Source organism: Cyprinus carpio, chromosome B25, assembly GCF_018340385.1.
Source record: "Cyprinus carpio isolate SPL01 chromosome B25, ASM1834038v1, whole genome shotgun sequence".
In the NCBI taxonomy this organism is placed as follows: domain Eukaryota; kingdom Metazoa; phylum Chordata; class Actinopteri; order Cypriniformes; family Cyprinidae; genus Cyprinus; species Cyprinus carpio.
The window spans coordinates 2,521,907-2,543,684 of record NC_056621.1 but is presented as its reverse complement, the minus strand read 5'-3'; the positions used below and the strand labels follow the sequence as shown (position 1 = coordinate 2,543,684).

Sequence of the window (21,778 nt, the reverse complement as noted above, 5' to 3'; positions counted from 1 at the left end):
TTTGCCCGGAGGGTTATTTTGCAGCAATTACCTTTGTATCAAGCGTGGCACTTTACACCTTCCTCAAATTACTTCAAATTAGGACCTACGCGGGACTTCAAATTAGCTTTGCGTTGTCACTCTTTGCATGCAATGAAAGATGCAACCATTATTTACGAACACGTTAAACATGTTGGTATGAACTGCTACCACAACAAAGTTGTGACAGGTGTTATTATTTGATTGGCAAATAATGCTTTCAGCCAGAAATGTTAGTGTGAACGCTATCAGGGTGAAATGGATTTGTAAAAAAAATTAAGAGAACGAAGGGCTGAAACACAAGTGCTTTCTTATGATGTGCATTAGTTTGTCTCTGAACTATAAATGAGTTTTATGTTTCCAGCTTCAGTAGACCGTTGTCACGCCTTGATTGCACACTTTAACTTCCCACGCGTTTGTACACTTCACTTTTGTTGTGCATTAGGTTTATGACAGATGACTTAGTAATGTTTTGGATTTGACTTCAGATAGTCATTTAGTCATTTTCAGAGGCCCTGCTTTTTTATTGTAAGCATTGGTTTTGATGTATTTATTGTTTTATTTATAAAAAAAAATTATTTTTATATTTTTTTAATTAATTAAAAAAATACACAAATAAATAAATTCAGTAATTTTATTAGATTTTTAATAAATGTATGTATTTCTATCAAATATTAAACTGAAAGATTTTATACAGGCCTAGGTATAGTAACTTTGTTAGAAGTTTACGTGTGTGTGTATATATTAGTGTTGTCAAAAAAAAAAACGGTACTTGGTACCAAGTGGGTACTAAAAGAATGAAAACGTTACGGTACCAGTTTTTTTTAAGTACCGGCGGTACAGAGTACCTGGTCAACCCGGTTCTTGATGGGCTGTGATAAAAATCTATATTTAATTTATACAGTGAACACTAGGGCTGTGCAATTAATCGAAAAACGGTTTTGCTTTCGAATAGGCCTCCAACGATTATGAAAATACAGTAATCGATATAAAATGATTATTGCGCTCCTTTCCGCCCCCTTTTCCAGCACTGCGCTTTCGTTCCTCCATAAAAGCCCAATTTCACGTGCAAATCAGTAAAATCATGTAACGTTACTTTTGCAAAATAAAGAAGTATATTTATTCATGTCTTTAAAAGTGTGAAAGAGATCTTGTCCTGCTCCTCAGGAAGAGATATGCACTCAGAGACGGAACAGAACACAGACTGTCAAAATGTGGTGCTTAGTGATTATTCATGTATACCTTCGTCAGTCAGGTAATAAATGAACGTAAAGAGTTGAGAATGAAAATATGTGTGTAATGGTAAATTGGATCTTTGCGGCTCTTAAAGTGACAGCAGCTATTTTCTTGCTGGGACTGTGTGCTTAATATTAATGTAACAACAAAAGACAAATTCAAAATCACCCACTGCCCTTGAGTGAAGGACTGTTATAGCTTTAATAAGAAACAAAAAAAGTTTAATTCTTACAGTGAAGACTATGCTGTTTTATTTTACATTTGATTATTCATTTCTGTAGTAGGCTGTAAACTGCTTGAGACGTGCATAAAATAAACATTAAAGAACAGTTTGTTTCATTTGTATCTTTTTATTCTACTGTATTTGTCCTTTGCTTTTTTTTATTGCGGACAGTTCAATTATTTTCAATGATTATGAGGACTTTATGTTTGTTTGTTTGAAATTCCGCTGGTCTCTACAATGTAGATGTCATAGCAACATTGTTTACAGGAAATACATATTTGATAAGTATCACTACTATCTTCAAATAAATCACTCATATAAAGGTTTGATCATATGGCCCCCCTCATAATCGTGTTAAATAATCGTGATTACAATATTGACCAAAATAATCATGACTATGATTTTTGCCATAATCGAGCAGCCCTAGTGAACACTATGCAGTGTTATTTTCCCTAATTATTACATTTCTCTATTTGAATACTACCAACCTTATTTTATTTGTAACATATTCTGTTGTAATTATAATGCTGAAGGTGAGGTGCAATTCATATTTCTTCAATAAAGGTGCAGTGTGTAATTTTAGCGGCAGGTTGCGTATTGCAACCAATGGCTCAGTCCCCCGCTCACGCCTCCCTTTAGAGAAGCTACGGTGGCCGACACAGTACAAGATAAATGGCTCATTCTAAGTTAATAAAAGCACAACGGTTCATTGTGTAAGGTCTTTATACACCTCTGTAAACATAGTTATGTATATTATATTGCATTTCTGTCAATAGATTCTCCTAAATATTATACACTGCACCTTTAAATAACTTCTAAAGTAATTTGAAAAATTTCTGAGACATAATTTCACAAACAGCATGAACGAATCACCGCATGCTCTCTCCCTCCTAAAATGTGCAAATGGCCAGCACACATCGCGTCTGTCTATAAGCGAGCTACACAGCACGGTTGACACAGGAAGTGTCACTTGCATAATCGAGGTTTATAAATTTCGGTTCTTTTTAATTCTTTCCAGTGTTTAACCATTCGCTCTCCTGGAGACTGTGCGCTCATGCACACTCGAAGCACACACACAGAACGCCAGGTTCACACAAACTCCATTCGCAGTGCATGGGCCTATGCGTTTTTTTCTGTGCTCATGTTAACGGATTTTAAAGTGTTCACACTGCACACGGTTGCGGTTCGACAGTGCGTTCCATAAGCAGTCTGTAGCAGTGCAGAGATTGATTCCACACCGAGTTTGCTGCATGCGCTTAACTAAAGTGACAGCCCATGTTTTGCAGTAAATATTGCTGGATTAGGCTTTGCCCTGGGTTATCGGAAAATTCAGAAGACGGGAACAGCTGTCCAAAGCCTCACAAGGCTGCCCGTCATGATTGAAGCAGTGGGCAGAGTGGTCAGCATTGAGACTGAGACTATTAACCGCAATATGGATAACATCATGAAGAAGCTCACGGCTTTGGAAAGGAAATTGGAGAATTTGGAGACCAAAATGGACAATGAACAATCATAGTGACCGTAAAATGGAATGAGGCTACTAGACCAAACAACTGGTATCATATCTTCTTTCGGCTTTCTCTACCAGCCTTGGCCTTGGCTGGATAACAAATATCTCCCGGGTGAGCACGGCAGCGAGACGCTCTCGCATTCCTCCCCCCTCCCACAGACACCTGATGATTGTTGACTCTGTCTAGGACCTGGCCAAGGCTGTCTCCATGGCAACTTGCTGTGACGCTCTATAATCTGCGGACTGAGGCATCTAGAGAGAATCGCAACTCTCCAGGCCTACACATACACTAACTCTTACACATATACAGATATGCATTCACCCCCCCAACCCCCATCCCTCGCCTTCGCCGCTTTGTTCCACCAGTCTGGCGAGCGGGTCTGTGACCAGCGCTGTAATGGCCGCAGGACCGGATGCTGATTGCCTGGGCTGGATCACCTCGATCCCCAACTTCCGTCCCCAGTTGCAAAGTCATGTTTTATGGTGTATGATTATGTGCTTTTGTGCTGAGGTGTTTTTCCTGTCCTCAAACGGTGCTCCCAAAGGAGCACAGTCTGGGTGTTGGTTTTTTCCTCCTCTCTTTCCTAATGTTTTTTTTGCTGTTATCTCTTCCCCTGTCTACTGTATTTGTTAAAAAGGCCCAACAAAGGTTGTACTTCCTTCGCCAGCTGGGGAAATTTAACCTGCCACAGATGAAACCGAAAATGTAGTAATTACACCATAAATGCATATAATTAAAGTCTGCTGTGTTTTACACTCAACACACATGGATTTTTTTTTTGCTAGGTTTAAAGGAAAAGAGCACTATTAGATAAACAAGGCAATAATAGATGACACTCGTGGAAACCGCAGAATTGCTTGTAATAAAGAATTAAATGCAAAAGATAAACACTAGAGCTGACTGTTTCTGTCAATGGTAAGTTTTAATTTAGAATGTTTGTTATAACGTAACAAAAGTATTTTAAATGCTTTACCACTTGCTTGAGCAACTGTTTTGTGCTGTGTGTAAGCTATTGTGCAACAGTTGCACGAGTGTAAAAACAAAAATGCACTGCATGATCAAATATTTAGGTGAGATAAATATGTTTTTTAAAATGTCTAAAAAATACTCCCCTCCACCCCTCAAATAAAACAAAAACCCCTCTCACAAGAGTCACCTATAAGAGGGATATTCACCCCATTTTCAAAAATGAAATTCATGCCCTGAATAAATGTCTAAAATTCCTGATTGGTATTACTATAAATAATTATAGTTGATAAAAATAAGGCTTTAAAAAGATTGGTATCAGTGATCGTATCTGCAGATACTGCTTTCTGTGATCGTCGATCGGTACCCCTGTTTATGTTAAATATAGCTGATATGGCATCAAACAAACATATACTATGTATATACAAATAAAAATAAATATTTTGAAATGTTAAAATTTTTGTAAAATATTAAACAGAAAGAGTTGTCTTTTGTAATTATGTGTATCACAATTTTTAATAAAGATTTTTTTTATTATTGTACTTTATTTTAGCAATATTTTATACCATATCAGCAAATATAATAGTATTTTTTTTAAATTAAGAAATATTAAACTGAAAGATTTATTTATTTATTTGTAATTTTGTTACAGGTTATTATATTGTTTTTTATTGTTGCCTTGAATATGTTTGATCAGACAAACTATTTTTTTAATGTTTGAATTTCTATTAAATATGAAGGATTTTATAGTTGCCACTGTAGCAGCTTAGTTTAATTTCATGTTTAATTTATTTGGAGACTTCTGGTTGTGGTTCTTACATCGTGCTGAAAAGAGCAGCGTGAACATTCATCAGAATTTCTCCTTTTGTCTTCCATGGAAGCAAGTCCATCAGGGTTTGAACTGACCTGAGGAAATAAAAAAGCTAACTTAAACCGCTCTTCATCCTCTGTGTGCCCTGCAAACATCATTTCTGTCCTCTCTGTGGAAATGATGAATAGTAGCACCATGATCTCGCTCCCCCAGCAGCCTGTTCAGTCCATCTGGGAGCTTGTCAGCCTCCACAGCCGGGTACTCCGTGTGCCCTGCGAACAGTATTTCTGTCCTCTCTGTGAATAGGCTGGAAATTATCTGTGACATGAAGGCTGTAAAAACCCTCCCGAAGCCGCCGCGCTCCCTTCCAGAGATTTCACGTACCGCAGGACCTGTCATTCGAGGTGCCAAATAAGTTACCCGTTCACACAGGCTTGTGGAGTTTGGAGTGAAGCATCTCCCCTGCTTTATTTGTGCACAGGGGAATTCAGATGAAAGGCCAAAGATGTTTCATTTTTACACACAAGGGCGCCATCAAAGCTTTGCTATCTGACGAAAACAGCTTCTGATTAGAGAACCGTCCAAGCGAAAGGTCTGTTGCAGGCAGGGTCCTCGGGGCACGCCTGCGTACCGTAATCGACGACCTGGCAGACGTCTGAACCCAAACAGGCTGCTCTGGGGCAGTGCAGAATGGTACATTGCGTACGTCCACAAATTGAAGTCCCGTTGCGCTTCCAGACTGGATGCCACTCCTGACGTTTGGCTGAGATGGAGTCTGGCTGACCCCGCAGGATGCTTGATTCCCGTCACCTGAAGCTTCCTGCACTTTTCTGTTTCAGTCAGCAGTTCAAGCACACAATCCAATTACACGGTGGAACCTCGGTGTGATAGCTAGCGCGGAACGAGAGCGCGGCCCCGCAGGCAGACTCTTAGAAATAGCTCGTTAAGAAGCCCCTTTTCCTGCCCCTGTAATTGAGTATTTGGCTTGGCTGTGTTTGGCAGATCTGCAAAATGTTTATGGGTTGAGGTGGTGCTTAACTTCTCTAACATCTGGTGGCTTGTCATAAAGGCATTAACTGCTACCTGCATCTTGGTTGTGATCAGTGTTATGATTATGCAGCAGTTCTGATCTTTTTTTTTTATATGTTTAACATATCTGTGGTGTTTCATAGGATGATATTAATAAGCTTGGTACCTGTTAACAATTTTTACCATTTTAAATTTAACCATATATATAGTACAGGTCAAAAGTTTGGAAACATTACTATTTTTAATGTTTTTGAAAGAAGTCTCTTCTGCTCATCAAGCCTGCATTTATTTGATCAAAAATACAGAAAAAACAGTAATATTGTGAAATATTATTACAACTTAAAATAATAGTTTTCTATTTGAATATACTTTAAAAAAATAATTTATTCCTGTGATGCAAAGCTGAATTTTCAGCATCATTACTCCAGCCTTCAGTGTCACATGTAACATCCAGTCTATCACATGATCATTTAGAAATCATTCTAATATTCTGATTTATTATGAGTGTTGGAAACAGTTCTGCTGTCTAATATATTTGATGAATAAAAGGTTAAAAAGAACTGCATTTATTCAAAATAAAAAAAAAATTCTAATAATATATATTCTAATAATATATTTTCTTTACTATCACTTTTTATCAATGTAACACATCCTTGCTGAATAAAAGTATTGATTTTATTTAAAAAAAAAAGAAATAAAAAAAATTACTGACCCCAAATTACTGACCAGTAGTGTATATTGTTATTACAAAATATTTATATTTTAAAAACATAGCTTCTTTTTTTTTTTTTTTTTACTTTTTATTCATCAAAGTATCCTAAAAAAGTATCACATGTTCTGAAAAAATATTAAGCAGCAGAACTGTTTCCAACTTTGATAATGAATCATCATATTAGAATGATTTCTAAAGGATCATGTGATAATGATCCTAAAAATTCAGCTTTGCATCACAGAAATAAATGATAATTTAAAGTATAATAAATTTAAAAACAATTATTTTAAATTGTAATAATATATCACAATATGACTGTTTTTTCTGTATTTTTGATCAAATAAATGCAGACTTGATGAGCAGAAAAAACTTCGGCCTGTACTGTTAAAAATAGTAATGTTTACAAACTTTTGACCTGTACTGTATGTATATATATATATATATATTAGGGCTGACAGTAGATTAGAATTTTTTTTATCTAATTAATCACATGTTGTGTCGATTAAGTAATCTAATTAATCACAAAATAAATTTGACTGTGAAAATACCCTCAATAGATTATCTAAAGCTATTTTATGAAAAATGAGAAAGTATCAAGTAGACATTACAAATTGTAGGCTAGTTTTAGTAATAAATATTTTATTTGATTCAAAATTTATTACACACAAACATTTAGGCTATAATGCCCTAACATAAACTATAGAACGTAAAAGAGGATCATTTGAGAAATATCTCAGTATTTTTGTTCATACAGTGAAATTCATTGGTGACTAAAACGTCTGTTACCAACAGTCTTCAAAATACCTTCTTTTATCCTCCACAAAAGAAAGGTTTGAAACGACACGAGGGTGAGTAAATGATGACAGAATACATTTTTGGGGGGTAAACTATCCCTTTAATGTTTTTATATTTTTATTATTATTTTTATTGAAATAATACTCTAAATAAGAAACTAAATCTGCCAGCAGGTGGCGGTAAATGTGTTTTTGAGTCATTCATTCATTCGATTCGTTCAAATGGCTGATTCATTCAGGAATTCAGTAAATACCTTAGAATTATTGGTTCACACGATTCATTCAGAAACTAAACACCTCTGTGGTGCCCCCAGCCGTGCAACAATTCGGCTATAGCTTTAAAAGTAATTTGTTCTCTGCAAAATTTAGCAAATTTAAATTATTTCAAATATAACAATATCAACTTCTTATTTACTGAACTGTTGTATAAAATCACATTTAACTCGTGATATTAGGGACAAAATCAGCACTTGTGTGAAATTGCTCTCACTGCTCGTGTGATATCATATAAATGAGACAAAAACGTATACAGGGGCATTTTTTGCACCAATTTTAAGGCATAACTGCATTTATGGAGTTGTTGCCCTGCATCGTATTTGTCAACAGTCAGCTGTATGAAATGTAAGATGATGTACAGGTCTGGGGGCGGGTGACTGACAGCCCTTTTATAAATTTATAAATAATATAATTTAAATGCTCTATCTTTAGTTTTCCTCCGATATCTTTGTTTATTGTCCTAAAGTATAACCCAAAAATGAATAAATATCAACCACACGATGTGCCTGGATGATGTTTTTTCTGTAACTACTCAGTTCATTAGCATCACATTGTTTGGTTAATGATCAATAATTGTTTGGTTAATTAATGCTGGTCACACTTTTCTTGTGCAGTTGAGTGTTCCTGCAAGGCTCGTGTGCATTAACCGCAGATTATCCCTGATTAATATGTTGAGAGCCTCGCCTTTGTGTTTGACAGTGCGATCAGTCGGAAACGGCTCGCTTGTGCTAGCGTTAAGGGCAGTGCAGGAGGTCAAATGCAGATGGGATTTCACCCTCTTTACTGTGTGGTTAAACAGGGCAACCCGACTCCTCTAGACCGGCCCAGGACAGCTGTTCTCTTCTCTGTTGGGTTGGATCAAATGTTCCCTCCGTGGGCGCTAACATGGCCACTGGAGATGGCCTCTGTTTGAATTGGCTAATGATGGAGTTGGCAGAGCAAGTTCATCGGCTTCCCCAAGAACCTACCGATCAGGCCTAATAAGAGCGGAGAGAAAGGGCGGCCGTCATCTCTGAGATAAAATCCTACACTTGTCTACTTGCTGATCTCAAAAGAAAAAGGCAGCAGCGAGGGAGAATTCCAAGAGGGGAAGATGAAAACGCGAGCGGCAGCTCTTTCATCTGATGCAGTGTGTAATCTAACCGCGGGAAGTGCTTCCCTCCCTTTCACCGAGCCCAGGCTCTTCAGAAAGAGCTGTGATTTAGTCTGACGGAGAGCCTGTCAGTTCCAGCAGCCTTCGAAACAGCTTTTTTATTAGAGAATCCCAATTACTCAGTCGCCGAGAGGGAATTAAAACTCCGAGGCAGTTCTGGCACCGAAGACACGAGTGCTTTTCAGTCAGGTCAGAGGGTTCTCTTGAGTAAATTTGCATTTCATCTTTGTTGTCTTGGTTTTGTTGTTGTTGTTTTTCTTCATCCCGTCCCTGATTGTATTCCTTCTTTTATCTGTTTTTCATCATCAAACAGGGGCGAGACAGGTATCGATCCTCCATCCCGTCATCTGTGCGAGGTGTTTGCACAAGTGCCCACTTGAGTTTCAGCTCACGTTTTTCCATCAAGCCGAGGCGCCCGCAGTGGATGCCTGTGTTAATTAGGCCTGTGTCATGTCGGGTGGTTTTTGGGAGCGTGGAAAGGCAGCTCGCCTCCCTTGAGCGCTCCTGCACTTGCTGGCACATGGCAGGGAAAGCTAAATTAGTTTAGAGCCGTTATTTACACCCCCTGGAAGGACACCGGTACCTGAGTGTCGGGGTAATAAAAAGGACAACCTCGAGCCGCTCGAACATGGTGTTTTTGGGTTCTTGCTTTACCTTCAGCGATACTTGCCAAGAACGAGGGGAATAACAACTTAAATACACTTCTCAAAACACAGCTTTTCTTCTGGCATATTGATTGGTTATCCATCTAACGACATCAAAAATAATACTCGAGCATGTGCGGCACGTCCTTGTCTGGCTCAAATCAAAAGCTTTGTCTCTTTGCCTTTGGTTTTTGAATGGGGTACAGACAAAAGGTTTCTTTTTACTCCCTTTTATAGTAATAGTGCCGAGCACAGTTTCGTCATTTGGTTCCTAATTAGGTTGTGTGTGGGAACCGTGACAGTCTCTTGCATCATCAGCCGTGTTGGGATATGAATGAGTTTTGTAAAGCTTTGGCTTTTCACATTTATCGGCAACGTCAAAAACCTGGGGCGAGTTACACTAAGGCAGCAGCTCACTGGTGTGCATGTTTTAACTGGTAACCTATTATACGATTTAACTGCAAGAAATAGATTTCAGCTTGTGGTTTTCTGGCGTTTCTGTTATCCCAGACTTCTTTTTTTTAGGTTTATCTTAAGATGATACATGTTTGACTATTTTACTGCAAGTCATTTAAAAAAAAAAAGTATATCTGCATTAAATGGATAAACACACCTACTGCTGCTTATTCGCCAACAATGGCCAGAAAAACAGACAGTCCCATCCCATCTAAGACTAACGTCATTGGAAGAGTCATAAGTTGACATGTCTTAAACAAGAAGATGAACATTTTGTTCAACTCTTCATGAAGCAACCAATGAGCAACTTCTAGTTCACTCTAAACTTGAATAGTAGAAAATATTTGAACATCTAGTCTCTTCCTCTTTAATGAGGTGAAATGTCATTATGGAAGACACTTTTTGGTGTTGTTGTTTACATTAATCTCCTTCAAAAGTGGCATCTTTCGAAGTTCTACTCTCAAAGCTCTTGAAAGTACCTAGAAAAGCAGGGGACTGATGAATGACTGTGATAGTGGAAGTCCGTCTTGTCTTGGGTTCCAACGGCAGACGTTTGGAAAGCTTCCTGCAGGACACACTCCATGTTCCCTGGTGGACTGACGGATTACAGCAAACCACTGATTAGTGTCCTCTCATTCAACCATCTGTCTCCTCAGCTATTTAAGATGCAGCTCAAAGCCGGACTCATCCTTTTCAACTTAAGTAGTGCTTAGTTTTATTAGACAACCGCCAAACTGTAGTAGTGCAATTAAACCAGTTTGTGGTTCGTACAGTCTTTTATGTGACCTCTTTCGAGTATTATTGGCAATGACTTTGAACTTTAATTTGTGTCTGTCTGTTCTTTTTCTGTTTCAGACTAAATTAATAATGTAGAACCTTTTAGCAGAACTAGTTATCTGTGTTTGTTGATGGGTTGTTTGGTGTTCTTAAGAATCTCTAAAAAAAAAAAAAAAAATGTAAGCATCTTTGGCATTAAAAAGACTTCTGTTTATATGTAAAGGTCCCAAGATCAGTGACATTTGGAAAGTGTTGATTGTATAATTCATGCCCATGGAAAGTGGTAATAGTCAGGGGTGCACATAAGTGGTCCGCAGGTCCATTGTTATTTTAAAAAGAAGTAAATATTAGCATTTTTTTTTAAGTGTACTATAAAATAATTGTATTTGTATTTAATACTCCCTTTTTATTTTAAAATATAATAGTATTCTCACACCTTATTTAGTTTATTATTTTATTTAAACAAACAAACAAACAAAAAAGCTAACTAAATAAAGTGCAATAATATTATCACTATTATTAATTTAAATTTCAGATTTAGATTTAATGGGTCACACTATATCACACTATGTGCAATGTGAGAACCAAACCAAATTTAACCTTAACCTTTAGTTATAAGTCTACAGACTGAGTAGTTAAGTTGTCATCCAGCAACATTAGTTGACTAATGAGTTTATCTTTTATGTTTATTTTCTTGTATGCTGAGTGGTTTGCATGATGACCGTGTGAGATGATTTATCTTACAGAAGTAGCTGTAAATGCACTGTCAACATGCTAAAATCATGTTAGCATCAGATTTTTCAGATTTAAGATTTAAGTTCAGTGACATGAGCATTGCATTGCATTCTATCTGCATTGATGTAGTAATAAGTTTAGAAACTGATTTTAAAGACCCCAGTGTTATGATTTTATCTGTTGTGAACTGTCTAGCTGATTAAAAAATGCATGAATACCTTGATTGATGTAGGAGCTTTGACAGGTGGACAACAATCTAATTAGTGCTGCCTTAAAACCAACCCGTCATTCAGACAACCCACAACTAGATGGTTTTGAAAATATGTAGTTGAGCACATCCTTAATATCTTTAATGTTCACTTGTGAGGAAATTAATAACAATGCTGTTTAGTCTCAAAGTGAGTGGCATGTTTGAGTCATTATGAGTCCTGCAGTCATTCGTTGAGCTTTGATGTCAGTCTGTCAAGTGTTTCCATGTGTGTTGTGATGCAACGTCTGTTTTCTGGCGATGAGCTGATGGTGACCATGATTCAGCTGTATTTTATTTTTTTTGTCCTGAGTCATCTAAAATGATTTTTCTAGTCTAAAAAGATTACTCGCCGTGTATTTGTAATTCATGTGCATTGGAACTGCTTGGAAAACCTTTTATATCTAGGGCCTTCACAGGATTCTGATGTTATTGAAACACACACTTTGAGAACTGAAAATAAAGTCAGCATTTCTAAACCCGTTTCCTAAGGGCAGTGTGCTTGTCAGGTGGTCTTAAAGCATTGTATTTTACTACATTTCCTCATTTCTTACATATTTCCTTCTTGTTTTTACTCCTCCAGGGCAACAATGTGGGTTACTGGGAAGGGGAAACCAACAGGACCCTGAGGCTTGTGTAAATGTGCTTCCCAACCGCCTCAGTCGTCTGAGAAGGTCAGACCTCCCTGTGGCACGCTTGGGCCGCTGGCACTAAGATGTCCCTCAGTAGTGACACTGCAGGCGGGAAAGGTGTGGACTCGAATGCGGTGGACACTTATGACAGCGGGGATGAGTGGGATATTGGTGTAGGCAACCTGATCATTGACCTTGACGCAGACTTGGAAAAAGACAAGCTTGAGATGTCTGGCACTAAGGACGGGGACGGAATGGCTGCTGCCTCGAGTGCTGTAGCGGCATTGCCAGACAACATCAAGTTCATTAACCCGGTGCCTCCTCCGCCGATTAAGGACAGCAAATCCAAAGCTAAGCGTAGCAAGAATTCCAAGGACAGTAGCAAGTCCTCGACCCCTGATGGGGCCAAAAAGGATGCCCAGGGACGGACCCAAAATGAGGGCACTGGGCCAACCGTGGGAAGTGGTTCCATAGCTTTACCCTCCGGGAAAGGTTCAGATAAAAGTAACAAAGCGTCCCGTAATGTTCAGAGTGGAAAAAAGGACAAGGAGGGTTCTGGGAAAAGCAAGAAGGAAAAAAATGAAGGGGTACAAGCTGGGAACGTGCCCTCGGAAAAGGACCCATCAGCACAGGTTATGCCTTTAGGCCAGGCACGCAGTACCCCGCTTGAGGGGATGCAAAATTTGGACCTTGTTGGTGCTGATCAACTAGGGAATATTACCCTTGATAACACTGGAATAGTCACACCTTTGGCTATCAAGAGTGAACCAGAAGAAGTGGAAAATAATGACTGCAGGACCATGAAGAAAGTGAAAAGCGAAAAGGTGAGTCCACTGGTGTTTTCTTTGCTCTCGAAACAAGAATTGCATCGTCTGATGTTCAGTTTGGTTTTAAGTTTTTATTCAAATAAGAATCTGGTTGATTGTTATAAACAGTGATTTGTATAATGCAGTAGAAGCTGGAAGCTAATGCTGTTCCAACTGTTAGATGTGAACCAGTGACTTATTGGCACCTGACATATCCTGGTGTGCCAATTTGCTGGCTGCATTTCCTTTGGCACTAGTCCATTTTAAAGAGCGGAAAACAGGGCATGCTTAGTTTGGTGGTCTAGATGTCCATTTAGTAATGCATATAGCACTGCCAAAAGAGATTTAGGACAGAGGCCAGATGTCCAGAGATACAAGACCATCAGATCCCAGGATTTTGTGTACTGTATAAGAACAGCTGTAAGGCTAATAAGATAATTCTACCAATTGTTGTTAACCAAATAACTATCTTGCCAACTGCTTAAGCCTTAGTCTGTCTTGTTACAGAGCTCATGTTTATTGTGAGATATCATCTTATATTTACATGCAGTTTTTCTGTCTGATTGAAGTTAGTGTTGCTCAGTCTTAAGGAGTTTTGGCAATTTGTAGCTTGATCTCTCATGTTAAAACAAGAATCCATGCCTCGACAGATTGTTCTCTGAAGAATGTAGAGTTCAGCATATTCCCCACGGGACCATCTACTAACACACGTTTTCATTTGTAAATATGAGATACAAAGATCAGCAAAGACTAATGTATTAGTAATCTTTGAAGTCATTAAATTCTGAGAACGTATTATATTGCACTGCTTTTAGTTGAACATTCACTAAGCCGGGCTTGTGCATTACAAACGGAGAGGATAGACCAGCGTATCTGCTTACAACAAATTTGTGAAATTCCTTGCTAGTGACTACTAGTCAGTAGTTGTTCATACTCACAGCATTGTGTTCCCTACATAGTGGGCCTCCGGGAACCATTGAAATGTAACACTTGGACCCCTTGCTTGCTTTCAGTTGTGACAGGCGGCCAAATATAGGCTACTGAAAAGAGCTACAAGGGCTTTTCTTTAGACAGAACTGATGGTGATCTCTTTGTAATGTCCTTGAAAAAGATTTTTTGGGTAACTATGGCTTGAAGTTGAATGGTTGAATGTTTCAAAAGCATTTTACCTTATTTTTGTGTGTTTTTAAAGTAATTTCAATAAACACTATTCCCTTTTTTTGTCCCAAAAATGTAAAATAACAACAACTCTGTCTATGTTAACTGTGCTCCTATTCTATCAGTAGAGCATGCCACTAGCAACGCCAAGGTCATGGGATCGATTCCCAGGGAGTGCTAAAAACGAATGCAATGCAAGTTGCTTTGGATAAAATCACCTGCCAAATGCATAGTAGTATATTGTATATTACAATTGGATTGTGTTAGCTAAGCATTGACATTTGCATTGAATTAAATTGTTCAAACATTAAAGCAATGAGAATGTTATGGGTTTGTTTCCCAGGGAATGCATGAGCTGATGAAACACATGCCTTGAATGCAGTCTAAGTTGCTTTGGATAAAAGCGTCAGCCAAATGCTTAGTAGTAAATTCCATTGCATTCTCTAAGCATTGATGTTTGCATTGATTTGATTTGCATTGTGTTCCTGTAGCTTAAACAGTAGAACAACGCCAAGGTCATGGGTTTGATTCCCAGAAAATGTATTACTGATGAAAACAGATGCCTTGAATGCAATTAAAGTCGCTTTAGATGAAATCATCAGACAAATGCACAGTAGTAAATTGCATTGTGTTCACAAAGCATTGACATTTGCATTTACTTGAATTGTGTTCCCGTAGCTCAAGCAGTAGAGTAGGTCATAGGTTCGTTTCCCAGGGAATGCATGAACTTATGAAACGCATACCTTGAATGCAATGCAAGTAGCTTTTTTGGGTAAAATTGTCAGGCAAATTCATAGTAGTAAATTGCATGGCATTCGTCAAACATTGACGTTTGCATTGACTAGCATTGTGTTCCTGTAGCTCAAACAGCAGAGTAGGTCATAGGTTTGATTCCCAGGGAATGCATGAACTGATGAAATGCATACCTTGAATATAATGCAGGTAGCATTTTTGGATAAAATTTTCTGGTAAGTTCTTAATAGTAAATTTCATAGTGTTCACTAAGCATTGATAGTTGCATTCTTGCATTTCTGGCCTAATTCTTAAGTTGAAATGTTTTTGATGTAGTCCCGAGGGTAGTTTTCCTGCTTGATTCTGTTCTGGTGGTTTGAAGACCCATTCTAAGCTTTGTCCCTGGTAGAAAGCTTTCTGTTGGCACTATAGTGCTGTGCGACCAAAGGCCCCCATTCATGACTTCCTCTGACTGCCGCTATTGTCTTCTGGTACATTTCTTAAACAAGCACAGGGGTTCGCTCGGGCCTCAGGGGGAGGGACGACAACAGCTCAAACAAAACACGAAATACCTCTTCCTTCTTAAAAACCAGATCTCGAGGTGTGAGGAGGGGATGCTATTGAGTGTCAGGGAGGGGGACCAGACCAGCTTTTCAACCATCTCTAAAGTGTTTTTGCATATCCATGTCCCATGGTGCAGGCGGGGCACCGTGGGCTCAAGCCATGCAATGGAAGACAAGACTGGTTTTCCCACCTCGCGTGGCCGTGCAGGAATGCAGGAGTGATGGTACCTGCTGCTTCCCCTGCCGGACTAGCATATCCACTAACACTGCGCACACAGTCGTTATCACCCTGAGAATATCATGGGCTAAATTAACCCCTCTCTGCAGTCATTTGATGAGGGTAAGCAACCTTCTTTAACAAGCCATTTCCAGTCGTGGACTGAACCACAGTCTATGATGATGGGGCGCATAAGAACAGAATCACACTTTTGTCATGCTAGGTTATGATTTGATGTATTTAAACTTTAAGGAGATGATTTAGTTTGGATTGTCTTGTGGTTTTTGCAACTTTGTTTTTGGCCTTTTAGTTCTGTTTTGAAGTGAGTGACTTACATTTACATTTAGTCATTTAGTAGTAGGGTTGGGAATCGTTAGAAATTTTCCCATTCCGATTCTGGTTCCATTAAAATCATTAAACAACTATTAAAAAATAGTGGTAAGGAAAGATGCACAATACTCATCTACGCAATGATTAATACTGTTTATTACTTACAGTCAACTTAATTTAAAGGTTGGCAATGTCAAAATTCAACATATATTATAGTATACAAATTTTCAGGTTCTGGTTCCGGTTCCATTTAAATGAACTATTATTATGCTTTTTACTATTTTACCTTCATTGAATGTAGTGTTTTATGGAAGGTAGTAAGTAATGTTGAGTAATGCTAGTCTATCAACCAGCATGTGCTTCAAAGTTTGTTTTTTACACTATCAATAACATTTTGCTTTTCAAGCAGGAATAAGGTTGGCCAAATAGTCCCTTGAGGGCTAAGACACTTGTTCATTTCCCTAAATTAATGAAATATAAACTGTTATACTTAATAACCATGTATACACACACTCCATAAAGCCACTATTTTACAAATAATAATGCAGTCAGGAGATGCTGTGATGCAGTGAGTGCTGCGCGCTGCCGGTACATGTACAGTCAGACAAAATGACGTGCACATTTATCAAAGGCGTGAGTGCGCATACAGTCGTGGGAAACAGTCTGTTCGTCGCGTCATTGGAAAGATACGTAATTAAAGCGGTGGCGTTTCTGTTATTTGTTTGTGACATCCTGGAGGTGCGCGAATCATTGGAAACAAGGTGCTCAGTAATTAACCAGAGTTTTCGGAACCTAGGAAATTGCGGTTCGTTTCTGTTATTTGGTTTGTGACACTTTTATCCCTTGACATGGGACAATGGAAGCCAAAATCGTCAATGATACGCAAGTGCTATAACAGGTCTCTGCTCAGTACAGTAGCGCTTGGTCACGTGTATATATACCAGATACCGTATATATTAAAAAGGAAAACTAAAGAAAATTAGAAATGAATACTCACAAGTTTTTTTTTTTTAAATAGTTCTTTTAAAAAAGAGATGTGTTTTTAGCCGATTCAAGAACTCTGCTCTGATTGGTTGAGCAGGTCATTCGGAGGGAACATTCCCAAAAGTGATTTTGTGCCTCTATGGAATAAGATGTTCACTTGCAGAACGCAAGCTTCTGAGGGCATTAAGTCTGAAGTAATGTAAAGGTAAAGGGGTGCAGAGCCAGTGGTGGTTTTGTATGCAAACATCAATGCCTTGAATTTTATGCGAGCAGCTATTGGTAGCCAGTGCAAATTGATAAACAGAGGTGTGACGTGTATTCTTTTCGGCTCATTAAAAATGAATCTTGCTGCCGCGTTCTGGATTAATTGTAAAAGTTTGATAGAACTGGCTGGAAGACCTGCCAAGAGAGCGTTGCAATAGTCTAACCTGGACAGAACAAGAGCTTGAACAAGGAGTTGTGCAGCATGTTCTGAAAGAAAGGGCCTGATCTTCTTAATGTTGAATAAAGCAAATCTGCAGGACCGGACCGTTTTTAGCAATGCAGTCTGAGAAAGTTAGCTGATCATCAATCATAACTCCAAGGTTTCTGGCTGTTTTTGAAGGAGTTATGGTTGATGAGCCTAACTGGATGGTGAACTTGTGATAAAACGATGGATTTGCTGGAACCACAAGCAGTTCTGTCTTGGCAAGGTTAAGCTGAAGGTGATGGTCCTTCATCCAGCAAGAAATGTCTGTTAGACAAGCTGAGATGCGAGCAGCTACCAATGGATCATCAGGATGGAATGAGAGGTAGAGTTGAGTGTCATCAGCATAGCAATGGTATGAAAAGCCATGTTTCTGAATGACAAAAGCTAGTGATTCCTTAAATGCAGTCTTTATTTTGACAAGTGCCAAAGTGTGCAAATTATTATCATTATATTTTGACTAATGTTGCACTATATACCAGTGCCAAATTGAATACGGGCCAATATATATTTATTTATGACTGATATTGGATACCAAACAATAGGCCTAATTGCTATCATATATTGCCTAGTATTTTTTTTTTTTGCCATCATATAATTCATTTAGTTTTTTTTTTTAATCTGTTAAACTAACAGTTACTAAACAGGTTAATCTTTAGCTAATCTCAAAATTAGTATCAGTTTAATTCATTCAGTACATAAGGTTTTTTTTTAAATATATATATATATTTGATAATTTCGTGGTGCCTAAAATCACTTGTATCCTTAAAAATGATTGAAGTTTAGTTAAAGGTTTTATTTTATTTTATTTTATTTTCATACAAAATAGTACAGAAATTAAATTCTTACATTTATTGGTTATTTGCCATAACATTTGTATAATTGTTGATTTATCATACTGGCCAGAATTTCAATATTGGTATATTCCTACATTTTGACAAATTATTTCTTTTTAAACAATTTATTTTAGTTATTATTATTATTGTTGTTGTCATCTTTGCTATTATTATTATTATTATTATTATTACCATTTCATTTTTTTTTTTGAATTCATTCCTAGTCTTTACAAATCAAGTCATGCTATTTTTTTTTTCATTCAGAAGCAGCTCACATTACAGCCATTAAATGAGTTGTGAATGACGTTTCACATTGAACATGTTGTAAATAACGTGTCTACTGTTGACACTCGAACCATTTGTTTGTCTGCATCACATGATGTCATTCCTTATAGCCGCGTTGATTCAGCAGTCTGCATTCTCACCCTAAATATAGAGGCGATCGCTTTAAGTCGGTGGAAGTTGCTGTCAGACCGCACGACGCGCACTGTGAATTCACCCCAGCAGTGACATCAGAGCTTGTGGTCGTTACTCTGACTGACGCGAGTTGCTAAGTTTATTGCTCCATCAGAAGGTGATCGAGGAAATCCTTTCTGAGGGTTTCGTCGGGTGTGCGAATGTTTAATATTGGGGTCTTTGCTGCCCATAAACTGTGTTTTCCAACATCTGGATCTCCGCTCGAGTCGAAAACAGGCCGGCCATGGATTCACACACGTTGTTATTGGCTCAGGCGAGGAATTAGCTGCCGTTGTAGACTACAGCTCAGTGGATTTGTTAGACGGCCAGTGAATAAACCATCTCAAGATAATCCAGATTTAAAGATCTGGGTGTGATGCAACCCTTTTGTCTGCACATAATGACGTGACATGCAGCCAAGTATGCTGACCCATACTCAGAATTCGTGCTCTGCATTTAACCCATCCAAAGTGCACACACACAGCAGTGAACACACACACACCGTGAACACACACCCGGAGCAGTGGGTATCATTTATGCTGCGGCGCCCGGGGAGCAGTTGGGGGTTCGGTGCCTAGCAAAGGGCACCTCAGTCGTGGTATTGCCGGCCCGAGACTCGAACCCACAACCTTAGGGTTAGGAGTCAAACTCTCTAACCACTAGGCCACGACTTCCCTGGTATCGCCGCTTCTGAAAAGCCACCCTGGAAATGGAGTTTATAGCTCTTTACTGTTTTTGTTTGCTTCAGCACAGTTAACTTGATGTTAATGTGGTTTTTGTAAAGCCAACTACCAGTCAGACTTTCTTCACGAAATCTAGTTAAACCACACGATTCTATTGCGCCAGTTTTTTGGCGCTTGACGGATTAGTTGTGCTTGTAATTAATTAAAGTTTTTGACTTGGGTATGTTGTAAAAACCAAACAAGCTTTTCTTTGATTGTTTTCTTTTAAGTATTGTTGCTCTAGAGGTGACTTTTTTAGTCCCGTCCCTCGGGGTGCGAGCACATTTGTAATCTCCGGAGACACATTAAGCTTTTCTTCATGCTCCTGGCAGCTGTTTTTGTTTCCTAGAACTTTATCAAAACACACCAGTTTTGGCTTAAACGGCCGATGCGTTGTGATTAGCGTGACGTGCCACATACTTATTTTAAACCTGGTCGACAGAAGCGCCACGGTAACAGCGTTTGGTATTTCAGTACCGATCTGTCAACCCAAATGCTCTGGCACGCCGTGCTCCATTTTAAGGGATGCTGTCAGGAACACGGATTGATTTATAGTTTCTCTTTTTCTCCCTGTCAGAGGCTTGCTCTTGTGCTAGTAAATACCCAGGTTATTTTTCCCTCTTAACACTTCTTAAGGTTTCATTATTTGGTGGATACGTGTTCCCTGAGGCGATCTCTGTATCGCAGGGCTTTCGCTGCTTCGTAAGGCTGTAGTTTTGGCGTAATCCTGGCTGACATGCCAACAACAGGATTAGGTTTATCGTTATGCGATGGCGTCGAGCCTCTCTCTCTCTCTCTCTCTCTCTCTCTCTTTTGCAGACTCTCCACATTTTTCTCTGAAAAATTCACATTGGGCTGCTTGGGCGTAATTGCTACATCCTCACCAATAAATCCAGCGGGAGATAAAGACGGGGAGGTGGGAACCAGTGAATCGTGATGGCCTTTCCTCTCTCTCTCTTTCTTTCTGTCTGTTTTACTGCTTTGTGATTCAGCCATTAACTCTGACAGTCAAGTCATCTTTTTTTCTTTATAATTAAGCGGTGTTTGCTAAGGAAGCCGTCACTGTTACTGTTACTCATGCTTAGTGATTTGAACAACATCATTGAGTTCAGTTCAGTGTTAGAGGTAGTGTTGGGATCTAAGAACTGGTTTTATTCAGAACCAGTTCTGTTTGTTAAGAAATATTGGTAATGAATGGTTCTCATGACATTGGTTTTTGTTAACCATTCATCCTACAGCACGATCAGTGGTGTGTTATACATGACCAAATCACTCTTCTGAACAATCATTACATTTTTTTTTTTTTTTTTTTTGTGACAGCCTGGCATTTAATCCAGAATCCATTGAAAGACTCCAAAAATCTATGAGTTATAAGTTTTAGAGTTTTGTTTTAAAAAATGGTAATTTATTAAAAAAGCATTGGTTTTGTGGAACGCTTAGATGAGTGCTGCTCCTTCAAAAGTACTAAAATAATAATTTTAGTACTCCACTTAATCTTTTAAGGAGCTGTAATTATATGATTGTAAATGTCCTTTACAAATTAAGAACTGGTCTTACTCAGAATCAGATTTATTTAATTTAAAATATAAAATCTCAAAATGAATGTGCATTTTTTTTTGTTCTTTACATTATAATGTTGTGTTGTCTAAAACCATTTTTTAGATTAGTTTTTAGCACTTTTTTTTAAACAAAATAGTAGCCTATAGAATTGTTTTAGTATTTTTATTTTGTTTAATTACTATTTTATATTTTGTTTTAATTTTATTATTATTAATAATAATTAAATTATTATTTACATCTTTAATTATTAATGATACTTTTCCCCATCTAAATCAAGATGCCCTTAATTTATTTCATAAATACATGAATGATTTTCATGATATGCGTTTACGTCAACAGTTCATATGCATACAAAAATCACCACCATTGTCTGATTTGTGATCACCGGAGTCTTGAACTGATTTTATTAAATAACTCAGGCTTGTGACAGTTTCAAATTCAAGAGCTTCAGAGTTTTGTTGTACATTTACATTTAGCAGATGTGTCTTGCAGTGCATTCAGGCTATACTTTTTTTGTTTTTTTACCAGTATGTTTGTTCCCTGTGAATTGAACCCACGACCTTTTGCGCTGCTAACGCAATGTTTTTTATTTTATTTAATAAAGTAAAAAAAATAAGCATTTTAATACTAATTAATACAGAGATTGCCCCTTCAAAAGTACTAAAAGGACCAGAATTGTTAACCACAATCATTCACTTCCTTGGGATTCCCATCCCTTCCTCAAAGAC

General features: G+C 38.1%; 1 protein-coding gene across 3 annotated transcripts in view; it reads left to right on the top strand.

Moving 5' to 3' along the window:
- znf609a (zinc finger protein 609a) overlaps window positions 1–21,778 on the top strand; it is a 103,726-nt gene that overhangs the window by 22,976 nt on the left and 58,972 nt on the right. For 2 of the 3 annotated variants that reach the window (XM_042752909.1, XM_042752910.1), the window contains exon 2: window positions 12,172–13,044. The exons of the other annotated variant lie outside the window; for it this stretch is intronic. In XM_042752909.1, the coding sequence (XP_042608843.1) occupies window positions 12,304–13,044 (741 nt within the window). In that variant the 5' untranslated portion in view covers window positions 12,172–12,303. The remainder of the gene's footprint in view (window positions 1–12,171; window positions 13,045–21,778) is intronic. 3 annotated transcript variants of the gene reach the window in all.